The sequence below is a fragment of the Mauremys mutica genome, chromosome 1, assembly GCF_020497125.1.
Source record: "Mauremys mutica isolate MM-2020 ecotype Southern chromosome 1, ASM2049712v1, whole genome shotgun sequence".
In the NCBI taxonomy this organism is placed as follows: Eukaryota; Metazoa; Chordata; order Testudines; family Geoemydidae; genus Mauremys; species Mauremys mutica.
In genome coordinates, this window is record NC_059072.1 from 112,541,231 (window position 1) to 112,557,983 (window position 16,753).

The following is a 16,753-nucleotide window of genomic DNA, read 5'->3' on the forward strand; positions in this document are numbered from 1 at the left end:
CTGTTCTATGGGAAGTCAGTGCAGAGATTGGTGTATCATGATAATCCCAGCTAGGACATAAACAAGTTAATATCACTACTCTTCAGAAAAGTGCTATCTTTCTTGACCATAGGTAGTCATGATTTTGCTTATACATCTCACACGAAAGAGAGCAGCTTCGGCAGCACAATGCCTCCTAGCACCAGGCTGGAGTATTACTGACTCAGAGGGATGACAGCCATAAATCAAAATAGCATCATCACTTCCTGAAGCACCAAGTGTCCCCATCCCAGTACTGACTCCCTCCCTCTGGGTTTAGTCTGTGAAATAGGAAAGGGTCACTGACCAAGATGATATAGTTGCAGACTGAGTTCTTGTATCATTACTAAAGTTTTGTCTCAATAAGAAAAGGAATAAAATTAGGAAAAGGAATGAACAAGCTTTTACTGTCAATCACAGGGTGAATAAGGAATTAGCATCTGCTGGTCACTCACCAAAGTACTTGCAACTGACTTGTCATAGCTGATTTGGTTTTGTTTCCCATTCCCATCTAACTCTAGAGCTAAGTGCTGTAGTGATATTACTGCTATCCCTGCACAGTTTGCTAGTGGAGCTGAAAGGCAGGCATGATTGACAGGGTGAGTTGTTTTATATTTAGACTGGGATACACTTACTGCAATAATATTGACGAAATCATTTTCCCCCAAAGTGTCCAAAATGGTGATGATGGTGTGTTTGGCAATGGTCATCAGCAGACCCTTCATGCTCCCACTGATGTCCACCACGATTATAATGTCCTTGGGTGAAGTGGCTGCCTGGATGTACCTTTATAGGATTGGGAGAGAAGAGAAGCTGGTACAACATAAGGACCGGGGAAGGCAGAATTCTAGGCATACCATTGGCCATATCAGGTCCTTGATTCTAGACCCATGATAACATGCATGTCTGGAGCAGCAGCCTGGCAGTGGCAGACTTGGGAATATACTCTTTATCCCATGCCCGATGTACCACTCATATAAATATGACGGGGCTGTCCTGCTGTTTAACAGTAGTGCTCTGCTGGACCTGGGTTCTTGTTTACTGGGCTGGCCAAGGCTGGGAGTGCTGAAGGGGTGATATACTCAGACATAGCTGACCGAGGGAACTTGGTGTTATTTAACAGCGATCCCTGCTACTGAGATGACTGATTCAAAGAGTGGAATTGATGGACTCTGAACAATCCCATCCCATTGTTCTGCAGTCCCATAAAGTGGAGGGGATAAAGAAGGGAGTCGCTGACAGTGATTCCGTATGAGACGTTAGACCCCAAGATAGAGGGAGGGGTGTTGGAAGGGGATGGACAACACTTTCTTATCCAGTATGCTACAATGTGATTGCTTAAACACTAGTTTATCTATTCCCTCTCTCTCCCAGGAGCAGTGCGCAACAGACACTCTGGTTAGATTCTCCACTGGAGACACTGGACTGTGATGTCTGTGCACTCACCATTCAGATCTCCATAACCCACACTAGGAAGGAGGGGGACAAAAATCAGAACAAGGGTCAATCAAAGTTCCAAAAGAAGAGGAGAAAAGGGGGGGCAAGAGAAAGATGGTGGGGTCTAATTTCTCACCAGCCTCTATTCCTGCAGTCGAAGGAGATGACTCCATTCTCATCTGGCATCCACTTTATCCCTGAACAGAGCAGCAAAAGGAGGACTCAGTGCCTTAATCACTCAGGAAAACAGGCCTCGGCTCCCCACCCCTGCAGGCACCGGACCTTCAATTATCCTTAGCTCTGAGACCTCCCTATTTTAGTTCACAAGGTCACGTGACTCCCACAGCCAACAGCAGAGCTCCAGCAGTTATAGCAGAAGGCACATTGGATAAATACACACAAAGCTTTCCTAACTTTAATTTCTGGCCTTCACACATTCCCTTGAATGTGTTGATTAATTTTTATGCAAAATGTCACTGGGCTGTGCCTGGTGCTCTCAGGAACATTTAAAAATTGTGGAGGGAGTGCATTTACTTTCATCTTTATTCCATTTGTACGCAGCTTTCTCCAATATCTGCAGTGCTGCTGACTGCCGTGATTTTTTTGACGAGTGAGGTGATTTTGGCTGAGGTTGAAGCCAGTTTGGCGATGATGCGAGAAGCTCCAGTCTCTAGTGAATTTGAGCCCTCTGATTGGCTGCCTGCCCTATGTGCCTGCCTCCTGGGGCTGAGCAACCACCTAGAGTTGCTAAAGGAAAAGCTCTTCCCTCCTCCCGCTCTCATCAGCAGCCCAACCATTCTCACAAGAGGGAATGGGGGAGCTAAACTCCCTTCCCTCAGCCTGGAAGCGGGAGAGAGGACACTGCTGCAGTCTCCACCCGGCAGGCCTGGGAGAGAATCCCAGAAGGAGCAGAGCTAGGCTGGACCAGGGCAGAATTAATTGCTGGGCAGATATAGGGGTGTGAGCTCCTGCCCCTTACCCAATACATATGGGAGAGTGGGCAACACTGATTGACACACACACTGACACACACACACACACACACTCTCGTGATGGGCAGGGGGAGTTCAAAACAATCAAAAGACAGACCAAAACCACAATATAATCTTTCTGGGGAAAAACAATTTTTTTTGGGGGGGGGGGAATCTCATGATTTTTGGGGGATCTGACTGATGATATTTGATCTCTTGAGGTTGGCAATATTGTATCTTTTTTTCTTACAGAATGGCTGAGAACCTTAAAAAGTAGGAGAGATAGGTGTGTGGCCCAGATTGAGCACTAAAGGCTTTGTCACGCTTTCTCAGGGCAGATGGCACTGCAGCAGGCAGTCAGCCTGAAACGCATATAGGCAAGCAGAATACCTTTGGTGTCACAGGTGCAACACACTGGCTGTGTTGTCTCCCCTGTATGGTAGCTAGTGGCTAGAGAATGAGAGTCTTCTATTGCCACCAGAGTTACTCTTTTGCAGGAATGTGCCTTTGGTACACACCATCCCAGTTCAATCAGCTCAAGCAGCCTGTGGTTATTGGTTATTTCCAAGAGGTCTCCCTTTTGGGGAATCCAACCCCAGACCCATATGTAATCCATACTTACTATTTTACAATGGAAGGCAATGATCTCCCTATCCCTAGGCTTCCCAGAATAGGTTCTATATCAATGTGTTCCCTTCCCTGGTGTGTTTCATGTTTTGCCTGGATTTTTAGGGAAAGGGCTAGGAATGTCTGAGCCTCTTTACCTGGGTAAAGTCTGAAGAATCCTGTGGAGCTGCCAAAGTACTGCCAGGTCAGTGTTGGGTCTCTTTGGAAATTGTCCACAAAAATAGGATTCAAGGCTTCTGACATGTAAACTCCATTCAATATGTCAGGGTCTGTGGGGAAAGGCGGAGCCAGGAAACAGGGAGAGAGGAAGGAAGGGTGCAACAGGGGGAAAAAAGCACAGTATAGAGGAGAGTGGTGGGAACAAAGAGAAAGACCCAGACAGCGTGGAGCCTGTACAAACAATGATTCTTCATGGTCTGAACACAGTTACAACATGTATTCCTCACTACTGTCACTCCATTCATGATGACAAATACCGTATTGAAACTGGCTTTAAAACAAACATTGCAAGAGGAACTGTCTTCACTGTTCAAGCAAATCCTGGAATGTAAGTCACCACTAGCAATGGTGCTTGGTCACACATCATCTCCCTTCCTCTTCTGGGGTTTATCTACCTTGGCTGATTTACATCAAGTTAGAACAGGGTTCCAAGGGGTTATGGTAATTAACTCAAGGTTAAATACAATGTAGCGCCCAGTATAGACAGGGATTGTCATGTTATATCATCATACCAGCTGGATGTGGTAGCCCAACCAGCTGAAACAATGTTAAACATGACAGTCCCTGGTTACAGTGAGTGTTTAACATTGCGAGCTGGTTATCAGGACTCCTACAGTTATGTTTTAACATGATGCAATTACCCAGTGTAGACAAGCCCTTAGATTTAAGAGCCCTCCATCTTTCTCCTATTACTCTCTTTTTTTATATCTCTCCCCTGGTTTTCTTCATTCCATTCCTCTGTCTCTGCTTCTCCCCCAAGGCCTGATCTCTGATCCCGGACCCCTGATTTCACTTACACCTGTGTAAATCTGAAGATTTACATAAGACATCTGAGGCTGACATGAGACAGCTTCTAGTGGTATCTACTCCTGCACCAGAGAGGGTAAAATGGAGCAGCAGCAAGAGGACAAGAAAGGCTTTGATCAAAACCCTCTTTCTGCAATAAAACCCTCTCAAGCTTTTGAACTTTGCAGGGGGGTGTATATAATTTCTAAATCTAAACAGCATAACAAATAATGATAGCGAAGCTTTAAAAGGGAATCACTGTAGGCCAAATAAATCCTGGGACTCACAAGTGTCTGTAAGTGAAGGGCTAGAGCAGTGACACTCACACCTCAGTGGTTCAGGCGCCAAATTAGCGACCAACGTTACACAAAAGAGCCACAGTGGTGTGAATTCATTGTTTCATTGAATATATATTATTCTCACAGCAAAATGACTGAACAAATATTATTATTTTACCAAATACAATTGGTTAGTAACAGAGTAAAAGCTTCATGACTGGTTAATAACTTAGATTGGTTAATAATTAAATCACACTGTTTTAATATCATGTGCTGCAAAGAGCCGCAGGAGACGCATTAAAGAGCCACTTGCAGCTCCCAAGTCTCAGTCTGAGTATCACTGGGTTAGAGGCTTGGCTGCTTGCGTGATGATAGATGACCTGGTTTAAGTAGCTGAAGTCATGTGGTTTTAGAGGCTAAGCAGGGCTGAGTAGGGTCAGTAGTTGGATCGGAGACCTCCCAGGGAACAGGTGTTTATGGAACACATGGATCTTTTGTGCCCCAGATTATAGTCCCTAGGGCTCAGCACGAAATTCATTTAAAAATGTTTAGGAGAAAAAAACCTCTCTTTGCATTGGCCCTGGAATGATGTAACCGCTAAGGATATAATCACCAGCACCTGCCTCTGTTTGCTCCTGTAGCTTCACTGAGCTCACATACAGACAGTCAGAGGAGGGAAGACAGAAGTAAGGGAGCATTTCCTGCCAAAATGTTTACAACGAGAAGGACTGATGGTCTGGCAGGCACAGAGCCAGTGGCTGGTGGCAGCCTGCTATGGCAATAGAAGAGGGCAGCAACTTTAGAACAATTGTGGTCAAGAGCCTCAGCCTGAAAGGACTATGCAGCCCCATGTTTCAGGAGCTTGCTCACCAATTCCAATAGCGATAGGCCAGCTCCTGATTTAAGGCTAGATTGTGACTGGCAGCTGTGTGGATGCACAAGGAGGGGAGGACAGTAACCAAGCACAATTGCAATGACGCTGCTGCAGTAGGCATGTCCCCTCCCAGAGCTCCTCACTGCCACCAGAAGGACAGTGCCTTAAAGTCACAGTACAACCTTTATTCTCTATCTTTCACTTCCCGCCCCCCTATTTGTGTTGTTATTCCACTGTAGTTTCCAGGTTCCCCTCACAGGGTTGTGAAGTCAGAGGTAAGAGCCCTATTACCTTTGTTGTAGACATTGGTTGGGAGTTGCACATCACTGTACGTTGTGTTCACCAGCAGATTATTGAAATGTTCATTTGGCTCCAGAATGAATTCGTCTCCAAGCTCCACATAATTATCATTCTCATCCTTCTTGTTAATCAGGAGAGAGTTGTAGTAATCAAACTGTTGATGAGGAGCAATGAGACAGAGGAAAGGGGAAAGACAGCAAGAGAGTTTATTATCGGTACTGCCAGAAAAAAAAATCGTTCCCTGCTGCCTCCCTCCTCTGGAGCCCGTCCCCACTGCCAGAATCCTTCGCTGCGGTGGGGAAAGGCTCCAGCAGCAGGGAGCTTGTAGAGCCTTTCCCCACTGCCGGAGCCTTTCCCCGCTGCCTCCCTGCTGCCAGAGATTTTCCCCACTTCTGTAGCCTTTTCCTGCAGCTAAAAACAGCAGTGCATATGGGAAGGCATGGCTTGGGCAAGTAAAGAGCCTTGTACTTGGGTACATGCCCATACCTTTCAGGCATATCTGTACACCTTGTCTAAGCCATACCTGACCATCTATACTGCTACTTAAACCTGTGCTAGGGGGACTACCTGAGAACATACGCTACACTCCACTGAAAGAGGCGTGCAGTGTAGATGTAGCCTCAATCTTTAATCCTTCACCCCACCCTCTTTGACAGATGTATTCAAGTAGCTCCAGTAGATCTGATAATGGTCAATTCATCACTCTTACCTGGTAGTCATAGAATCATAGACTATCAGGGTTGGAAGGGACCTCAGGAGGTCATCTAGTCCAACCCCCTGCTCAAAGCAGGACCAATCCCCAGACAGATTTTTGCCCCAGATCCTTAAATGGCCTCCTCAGGGATTGAACTCACAACCCTGGGTTTAGCAGGCCAATGCTCAAACCACTGCCAGTCTGTGATCAGATCAACTCACCAGCCCCACCAGCCTTTTATAGCCAAATGACAAGAAGTGAGGTTTACAGTGGAATATACCAATCCAAGAGGAAATGGAGAGTTTCCACTTATCCATCATTCAGAGTCCCTGTTATTCCCCCTGTTAAAACTCCACTTCCTCTCCTGCTGATCACAAAGCATCCCTTTCTCCCAGGAGATCTTCCTTTGGAGATCACCTTTAAGGGCATCCCATTAGTTAGCTACAGCTGGGGGTGCCAGAGAGTCTGGAGTGGAAGGAGTTGGCACCCTTCTTTCTGCAATATCCCCTGCTGCCACCAACATGTGCAGCAAGAATCTGAAGGGTGCTCTTCAGCATGAGTTTACTACCACTGTGGCAGGGTGAGGAGCTGCCATCATGCCCTGGACCTGTCATGGTAGTCACTTATTTAATCAGGATGACTCCTAATGAGACAGGAGTGAGTTATTAATGTGCTACTGGGTGCTCTGAAGGCAAGGAAATTCCCAACATGCCTAGGAATGGGATGGTTAGATAACTGGGCACTCCTGGAATTGGCAGACCATGCCTGGCTATTGGCCAGTTCCTTCGAGGCTCCCTGTCACATGAATCCGGGCTTTGTCATTGAAGGATATGAACGTACCACCAGAGAGGAGTTGAATTCATGTTTCAGATCTGCATCTTCCGCTGCTTCCACCAGCCTCTAATGCAAACACACACAGAGGGAGGATGAGTGGGAAACACCGGACAAGTCTTTTCAGAAGCATGAATTGTTCACAAAATATTGAAAAACCCAGTGACTCGGACTTCAGATCTAGTTCAGCACAGCAGAGGAAGCTATGGGAGGTTACAAATTCCCCTGCATCCAATAAAGTTCTGTGCAGCAAGTTTCAAATCTGGGGAATGTACTCACAGCTACTCATTCCTAAGACTTTGTCCCCCCAAACAATGAGTAGGTGGCACTGAGCATATTAATAGAGAGAGACTTCTATTCAGAAGAACAACAGAAGTTTTCATTCCACTTTAACTGGAGCCTCGTGAAAAAGACAATCCAGAGCCAGCCCAGCTTCAGCCTATCACCAACATAAAAGGAACTGAGACAAACTGAGTGATGACCGGATTTTTAAAAGGGCTGGGAAATGTTATGACCATTTGTAAACTTTGCCAGCTATGGAAGCTAAAATAATCATTTGCATTATCAAATCTCATGTTTCATGGCACCAACCGATCATTTGTTTAGATTAAGATGGAATCCTGCTCAAACAGAGCCACATTTACAACACTGAACAATCAGGGCCGGTGCAAGGACGTTTCGCGCCCTAGGCGAAACTTCCACCTTGCGCCCCCCCTGCACCCCCGCCCTGAGGCGCCCCACCCCCGCGGCAGCTCCCCCTGTCCGCCCTGAGGTGCCCCCCTTGTGGCAGCTCCCCATCCCCCACCCTGAGGCACGCCCCCCACCCCAGCTCACCCCTGCTCCGCGCACAAGCACGAGCACGAGCACCCTGAGCACACCGTCGCTGCTTCACTTCTCCTGCCTCCCAGGCTTGTGGTGCCTAAGCTGATTGGCGCCGCAAGCCTGGGAGGCGGGAGAAGTGAAGCAGCTCACCCCTGCCCTGCCTCCTCCCCGAGCACGCTGTGGCTGCTTCACTTCTCCCGCCGCCCAGGCTTGCAGCACCAATCAGCTTAGGGGAGGAGACAGGGCAGGGGTGAGCTGGGGCGGGGAGTTCCCCTGCGTGCCCCCCCTTACTTGCTGCAGGCAGCCCTCTCCGCGCTCCCCTGCCCCAGCTCCCTCCGCCTAAACGCCGACGGCGACCAGGGCGGCCGAAGATCCAGCCGCCGCGGTCGCTGCCAAAGAAAATGGTGCCCCCCAAATCCTAGTGCCCTAGGCGACTGCCTTGGTCGCCTAAATGGTTGCACCGGCCCTGCGCCCAATAAACTGTAGCTGTGTTATGGGCCTTAATAAGGCTATGCAAGTTTGAATCTGAGTCTGAACTTCATGGAAGGTCTCTAGCTCTCTGATGAGTCAAACCAAAACCCTGGACCTGAACAGACCTAGACTTTCCTTTTGATCCAGATCCAAACATTGTGGCTTTGGCCCATCTTTACTTTTTTTTACACCAAATGGTTTTTAAGGAGCCAGGACTCTGTGACTATGGATCTGCACTTTTAAAATTAGGGTGAATACACTGGCACACAACGGATTCATAGATGTTAAGACTAGAAGGGACCATTATGATCAAGATTCTAGCTTGACTTCCCTACATAACACAGGTCAAAGAACCTCACCCAATCAGAGAGCAACTAATGCACACAATACACATTCTCAAGCAGCTGCAAGAGTCAAATTCACAGTCCATGGGTATTGCTCAGCGACAATAGTCACAGTATGCCACATTGGGCCACACGATGTTCAAACAGGCTGCCACTCTTCAATAGCCAGTGTTCACTGCACAGGGCAGGGGTCTCACCTTCTGGAGAGTTAGCCCTGGATCCGTTGAATGAATGTTCATTATCTCATAAAAAGATCAAGCTGAGTCATTTCACTTCTTGAATCTACTTCCTTATGATAACTATCCTTACACTTCTTGTCAACTGTCTGTAATTGACTATCTTGATTATCACTACAAAAGTTTTTTTCCTGCTGATAACAGGTCATCTTAATTAATTAGCCTCTTAGAACTGGTACGGCATCTTCTCTGTATGTATTGTGACAAAGGTCCTCCTCTACCTTGCTGGGTCCTGCGCATTGGCAGATTTGCTCACCTTAGTGATCTTCCCCTCTGGTGGAACCCACAGTCTGGGTCAACTTCTCCTGTGTCTGATCAGGAGTTGGGAGGTTTGGGGGGAACCCAGGCCCGCCCTCTACTCTGGGTTCCAGCCCAGGGCCCTGTGGATTGCAGCTGTCTATAGTGCCTCCTGTAACAGCTGCATGACAACTACAACTCCCTGGGCTACTTCCCCATGGCCTCCTCCAAACACCTTCTTTATCCTCACCACAAGACCTTCCTCCTGGTGTCTGATAATGCTTGTACTCCTTAGTCCTCCAGCAGCACACTCTCAGCTCCTTGCGCATCTTGCTCCCAGCTCCTTTCACACACCAAGCTCACTGAGTAACTGGGAGGCTTTTAACTAGTTCCAGCCAGCCCTTGATTGGCTTCAGGTGGCCCAATCAATGTCACTATCTCCACTGCCTTCTAGAAAGATCTTAATTGGCCCCAGGTGTCTTGATTAACCTGGAGCAACTGCCATTTGGTTACCATGGTACTAGGGATTTGGTTAGCCTGGGGCTAACATACCCGTTCCTTACTACTTTACTGTAGCCATCTGGCCTTGCCCCATCACAGTATATATATGTTCCATTCTGTGTCCCAGATGTTCCATTCTATGCATCAGATGAAGTGGGGCTGTAGCCCACGAAAGCTTATGCTCAAATAAATTTGTTAGTCTCTAAAGTGCCACGAGTACTCCTGTTCTTTTTACGGATACAGACTAACCCGGCTGCTACTCTGAAACCTGTCATTATCTCATATTTATTTTGAAGCTAGCCAAGTCACTTGCTTTATTTTTCACCCCTAGCTGAGGTAGAAGCCACTGTTCCTCTGTTTGCCATTACCTTTCTGCTAGTGGCTACATAATAACAGATGGAGTCAAGAGACACCAGCTGTTGTTATACCTGCATAGCTTAGCAGTTGCAGGGAAATCAGGAGGTATTTAGGATCCTAAAGATGCAGACAGGCACCTAGTGGGATTTTCAAAAGCACATAAGTCCCATTGATTTCAATGGAAGTTAGGTGCCTAGGTGATTTGTAACTCCCACTAGGATCTTATCTACATCATTAGGTGCCTAAATACCTTTAAAAATTGGCCTTCAGTGTCTCTAGCTTTGTGGTTGGAAGAAGGGGATTTCCCCATAAAGTTCTCAAGTTTGTACCTCAACAGCTTCTACTTTTCTGCGCAGCATGCTCTCCATCTCCTCTGAGAACTTCTTCACCAGCTCCAAGCCATCCACCTCCTTTATCTTCAGAGTGGGCTCGACATCCTTGTACTTCTGGGTGAAGGAAAGGAGAAAATCCTCACTGAATAAAAGATTCACTAGGAAAGTCGTGAATCAATTACGTTAGCTGGGCATTCTAGTTACTAAGAGAGATGCATCTAAAGGGTGGTCCTGATATTCATCTATCCTTTTCTATGCCTCCCCTTTCTTCCCTTCAGTTGGACCTGTGCAAATAACTGGTGCATAATGCAGTTAATTTAGACCTCTATGCATAAGTAACTGATTTGCTGGTGCCATCAGGTGCTTGTAGTTGTCTAAGTTATCTCAGCTGCACCAGCAAATGATCACCCGTGCAAAAATGTGCCTGTGGTTATTTGCACCTGCAAGCTGTGCAAAAATGAAAGCCAAGTTTTGAAAACTTGCCAATATGTGTAGGTACATCAATGATAACTGTATATGTGCCATGCATACCTGCCGCCATGCCACCTCGAGCTGAGCTCTTGTCAACTCTCACAAGCCAAGGGGGATTGGGTCTTATCAGTGCTTATATGGGTCTTGGGAGACCTCCCAGACAAACCCAGGGGTGCAGGCAGTGGTGATGGTGACTGAGTTCCAGAGTCAGTGCTGAACCAATTCCTCTGCGCACTAGAGGTGGGGATGCCCTCCACTGGCTGAGACAAAGTCCTGACAACTTCGTAGTCATTCAAGATTTTCTGACATTTGATACAAAATAGAGGTTTAACCCCCAGTATTCTGTCCAAATTCCAAACTGGGCAATTATATTGTGCGTGCCTAAATCACCCCTGCAGTTTCCATATTAGATGTGATAGTCCTTATGTCTTCTCTTTAAAAACAACGAGGAAAGAGGAGCAGACCAGATGGGAGCAGGAAGGGAAACAAACTGCAAAAGGAGACAATTTGATTAACCTCTGTCAAAAAGGACAGAGCCCTTATCCTGCTAGCGGCGATGGTAATGAGAGTATTTTGATTTAAGCGGGAAAACAAATGAATAGATTCCCATAGTCCCTCAGCCTTTCTCTTTGCAGTATATGCACTCCATCCTTGCCCCCAGAGGTGCAGGGTTTATAAACAGGCTACATGGAGAAAGTTTTGTGAGAGCCCCTTCTTAAAATATTGGCAGCACACCAGTGCTCTCAGCCTGAGGTTCACTCTCCAGCATGATACAAAATGAGTGGGGGGCAGAGGATTTGGGGGTCCTTTCTAATTACAAGATGTGGAGAGGGGTTTGAATGTCTTTGGGATAAACCACCAGGGCTCCTATTGTTAGACAAGCTCACTCATCCTTAGAGAAGGCTGCTGAGCATATGTGGAGTCTGAAATGCCCTGAGGAGGGGACAGGGCTGAGGAGGTAGGACAGAAATAGCATATACGCAGCTTGCAGCAGGCACGTGTGGAAGCTGCTAGTTCTGTCTGGCATGATTAACAGAGCAAGGCTTTACTGGATTAAAAACTCTAGCCCTTGCATCCATGCTGCTGCTGCTGGGTAGCCGGACTGGATGGGGGAGGGGAAAAGAGGAGGCGGGGATGATCGCAAAGGTTAGCACAGCAACACTACCAACAGGAGATTTACAGCTCACAGTCGGAAGGCCCTGGATGATGATGAGACCACGGGACTCATCCCAGCTGCTGCCAGCCTGTCCCATTTAACTGTGTCATAGTTTCATCTGCACAGAAGCTGATCTCTGCTACTCCGGGGGCTTTAATCAGGGCCCTCCTCTGTGAGATCAGAGTAATCTCCCCCCGGAATGCAAGACAGCTGGGAAAACTATACTAGCATTTGCATGCTCTGTGCGAAGAAAACACCATCAGCAGTGGCTAAACTGGGGTTGTACAATATGGAGCAGTGATTGTTCCCAACAGCGCAGGGCTGAACAGCAGCCTTTTCGCTCCAGCAGGGTAATAACAGCACTTTGCACTCCTGTCAAGGATTTTGAGCATGCTTCTGACACATCAGTATTAGAGATTAAAAGGATATCAATAACCATGGGCATTTGGGTTTACCAGCCACAGGGTACATTAAGAGCCCAGCCACACATAGTGTGCACAACTCAATCCTTAGAATTCTCGGGGGTGGGGAGAATATTGCACAACATTAGCAGCTGGATATTTCAATGAATTCATTTGGGCTGTGTTCACCTTTGTGTTCCATGAAATATTCTAGCAAATAATTTTACTGGCCGGAATGTTGATGAAAACAGTGAATTTTAATAGGACTCTTAGAGACTATTTGCTGAAAGAATATTCACATCCTACATTCACATTGTGTAGGGAACACAAATAATGCCATGTGACCTCAGGTATTATGATCAGTTACTATAGTGATAAGTGCACTATAAATGTCTAGGTAGACTTCTGTGTCCAATCAAAACTAACCAACACAGATTACATTTAGAATCTTGGTTATCACATATCCACCCAGATTCACTTGCTGAAATTATTCAGCAAGTATTTTTTAATAATAAAGAGTCAAAAAACAAACCCCCCACCATCAACAGAAGAAAAACCGGTAAGTTGCTTGAGTACAAGTCACAAACAGAAAAAGAGTCTATGCTCATAAGCTACATCACTCCTTTAAAACAATGGTAACAACTAATTGGGATTCTCCTTCAGCACAAACTGGGGAGGCTGAGGACCCAGAGTACTGTACCCTTTGCTGTGTCTGTGAAATGATTTACATTGCCAAATATATGTTCCTGTTCTAACCTCCATGAAATTTAGTCCACTGAAGTACTTAGCATTGCATAACTCACTGACAGTGCCACTACTTAAGTCAGAGAAAGACATTCCACCCTCACCCAGCAAAATCACTTAACATTTATTATTTAATTTGTCTGTTCTGTCCATTCTGCAATATTTAGTAATCTCCTTACTCAGTCTCATCTCCAGCTGAAGCCAACAGGGGGTTTAGCCACAAAGAAAAGCAGGAATTGGTTCTAGGAAACATTCATTTTTCAATTTCTAATTAACTAAATATAGTAAGTGTGAAATCCTGGGCCCATTGAAGTCAATGGCAGTTTTCCCATTGACTTCAATGGAGCCAGGATTTCACCCTCATTGATCTCTTTTTTTCCTCAATAAAAACAATAGTAGGTAATTCAGTTACTTAGAGTCAAATCTTGATCCACATGTCCTCCAGACCATGAACAACCAAGTTTTCCATGATGTGTCTGGGTTGTGTGGTCACTGAAATTCTCAGCAGTGGCTGTTGTATAACAGAGAGCAGCTGGTAGACTATATAACCAGCAAACTCGACAAACCATAGAAAAACAAAGCCTGGATTTTTTGTGCCCTTCAAATGTACTTTGTCAGCCTCATGGAGTTTTCTGGGCCTTCTGCTATGCTTTCTCCTCCCATGGATTTTTCAGTGGGGAGGAATGAACCAGCCCTTTTTATCTAATTACTAGAAGTTATCAGGAATTTGAAAGTATTACTTATTGCATAACGCACACGTTTTTTACTACTCTTAAGAAAAGAAATGACTAATTTAAAGTAATCTCTCTCTTTGGGTGAAAGCAATTTGTATGAAATTCACCCTTTTGAACACAAAAGGCCTGTGAACCATTTAAGTCCCATTTAAGTTTTCAAAATAGGGCTCACAGAAAAGGAACCACCCAAGCTAAAGAAGATGTATGCTTTGCCACTGTTCCCACAGCAAAGCCAACGCATTGCAGTGGAGATTTCAGCAGACCAGAGCAAATCAATTTTTAAGCATCCTTTAGTGGCTATGTAAAATTTGCTGTGACCATGTCCTGGCTGGTTCCTGGCTCACTGCTAGCTGAGGAATGGGGCTTCACGTTGCTTTCTGGTGTCATCATAATTCTAACACAGCCTAAGGATTTACTGGGCCTCGTGGGAGGGGTGCAGATTGGAGGTATCCAGTACGATTGGAAGCAGGGGGTGTGGGTTGCAATGGGAATGCCTTATTAGTTTTCCTCTCTTTAAAACAACAAAAGCAAGCAAACAGTGCCAATGAAATTCCATACAAAATGTTAATTAATGAAATAGAAGATTTAAATATAGAAAAGGCAGGAAATGAAAAATTATGGTGCTAACAGCAACAGGAATTTAGTTACACTGTAAATATATCAAGCTCCTAATGCAAGACCAAATTCTGATGTCCTTATTGTTATTACTCAGGTTTTTACTATGTCGTTACACGGGCAAAACTCCCATTGACTTCAATAAGGGTTTTGCCTGAGTGAAGAGTGAGCAAACATTGAGAAAAAACTCCAGGATTTGGCCTTTGCATTGTAAATCCATTGGGGAAGGGACCCGTCCTTGTATTTGTCTGCAAGGTGCCCCAAATACCTATAATGCTGCAGCAGCAAGCCAAAATATTTCATGTGTGAAATGTGCCATGCAGCTCAAATACAACAACGTTGCTTTGGAAACTCTTGTATTTGAATTTTCTGACTTCTGTGCACTCAAATCCCCTGCCTTAACATAACCGGAGTCTGGGTGCACATGTGTGTGTGTGTGCGTGATTACATCAAAGTTGTTTGTAGGTCTGGCCTCTTTGAAAACAAGTTTCACCTATCTCAAGAGGTTTGTTCACATTACTGCATTAGGAGGATATCTGATCTTAGCCTCATGAAATTCCTCTCTCTCTCCACAGCTATACCCGTCAAGCATGCAGATTGAAGTCCTTCAAGCTTATCTGCTTTAAGAAGCTTATTAGCGAAGATGGTGTTTGATCTAGAGTTTCCTAACAGGATAGAGGATGAGGAAAGACCTGGGGAAATGGGCACAGCAGGAAGAGAGGGGAAAACCCCAGGACGAGAGGGAAAAATAAATAGGATTCGAGAGGGAGCAAGGGGGGAGAGGTAATTCTGACTTGTCTGAGCTGCATGCATATTTCTCTAGTAATGTCTAAACTGGGTAAGAAATGGACTTGGGGAGATGACTCAGAGAAGGAGACAGTACGCAGGGCTGTGTTGGATCAGAAATCAAACCAAGTTCCTGCAGGAAGTGACAATGGTGACTCAGTGAATGGCATTCTTCCCCTGAGACACTGCTGAACCAGTGTCCCACTCTGACATCAAGAATTCCATTTCAAGCAAAGCACAATCCATCTGCATGCAGTGCAGCAGGTCTGCATCGTGCACAAGAGAAAGGCAGATACCACCTTCTCTCTATCAGTGCACTGCTCAGTATCTTTGATGGAGACGGGTGAAATGTGGCTATTCATGGGTGGGGGTTGCTCTGTCCTCTATCAGGGAAAGACAGGTGCCACCCCCGCGGCATGAATCCTGGGCTGGATTTGCTGGTCAGAATCAAACTGTCTTTCAGTCAGAAATCAATCGTCTTGTCTCTGAGAGAATCACACATAAGATTTTGCTGGATTTGGCGCAATCTTTTATTGACAATCCGAACAGGGTGACTGTGATCATCCCTCCCCTCCTCAAGCTGTTTATAGCTCACAGGGACAGCAACCAGGTAGGGAAAGCAATGGTGTCCCAGGTTACTGGGTGTGCTTGCACTGAACGCCTTCCACTATCCCAAAAGACACCATCATGGCAGAGCATCTTAGCACTAGCCCTTTCTACAATATAGAAATTGATGTAGAAACTACTCTCACTTCTCCCTATTCCCAGAAATTAGAGTTTCTATATTATTTACTGGGCCATAATTGGAGCAGAGTCCCCTGGGAGATTGGGTGAAGAGGATGATAACCTGGCTCCATATCTGTCATCCACTAGGGGCTCCAGGTTCCACCACAGACACCTATTGCCTGGAAGCAGAACACAGGGAGACTGATTGCACCAGCAGGCTCATGCAGCCACTTGGGGGTGATTTTCAACAACACTCAGCACTAGCTGAACCCTGCTCCCCAATTTACAATTAGCTTCACTGGTAGCAGGGACAGGCCAGTGCTGAGCACTTTTAAAGGCCCACCCTCAGTGCTATATACAGAGGCCATCCAAGCCAATGAGCCATTGGCAGTCAGCCAAGAGTATGGCCATATGGAAAGAGGCTGATTTTCACAGAAGGAAGATCTGAATCAGAACAGACAATCTCCCTCCCACCACTCTCTGGCAATGAGAGCCAGGGGAATGGCAATAATCAAGAAGCAGGTCTGGTGCTCACTGCTCTCCATGCTAAAGCCCACCCTACCTGCATGCATGAACTGTGTGTGAGTTCATGAAGAATGTGATTGGTTCCTTATCTGGCTCATGGAACTGCCTCTCTGCCAGGATTCTGATGAGAACTCTGTCCCCCGGCAATTTCAACGAACACTCTTCCCCCCTCCCCCAATCTACCTTCTGCATTGGCCGGTTCCATATAAAATATACGACTTCCCATGCAGACTCACACATGCACACTTCAAATTAGCCTT

At 46.0% G+C, this 16,753-nt stretch overlaps 1 protein-coding gene across 7 annotated transcripts in view; it reads right to left on the reverse strand.

Moving 5' to 3' along the window:
• The window catches only part of CACNA2D4 (calcium voltage-gated channel auxiliary subunit alpha2delta 4), a 171,079-nt gene that overhangs the window by 134,725 nt on the left and 19,601 nt on the right, over positions 1 to 16,753 (reverse strand). For 6 of the 7 annotated variants that reach the window (XM_045002244.1, XM_045002241.1, XM_045002240.1 and 3 more), the window contains exons 3-8: positions 10,333 to 10,449; positions 7,045 to 7,104; positions 5,502 to 5,664; positions 3,191 to 3,322; positions 1,592 to 1,652; positions 654 to 804 (exon numbers count right to left, since the gene is read on the reverse strand). In XM_045002244.1, the coding sequence (XP_044858179.1) occupies positions 654 to 804; positions 1,592 to 1,652; positions 3,191 to 3,322; positions 5,502 to 5,664; positions 7,045 to 7,104; positions 10,333 to 10,449 (684 nt within the window). The remainder of the gene's footprint in view (positions 1 to 653; positions 805 to 1,591; positions 1,653 to 3,190; positions 3,323 to 5,501; positions 5,665 to 7,044; positions 7,105 to 10,332; positions 10,450 to 16,753) is intronic. The other variant, XM_045002242.1, reaches the window with a different exon arrangement.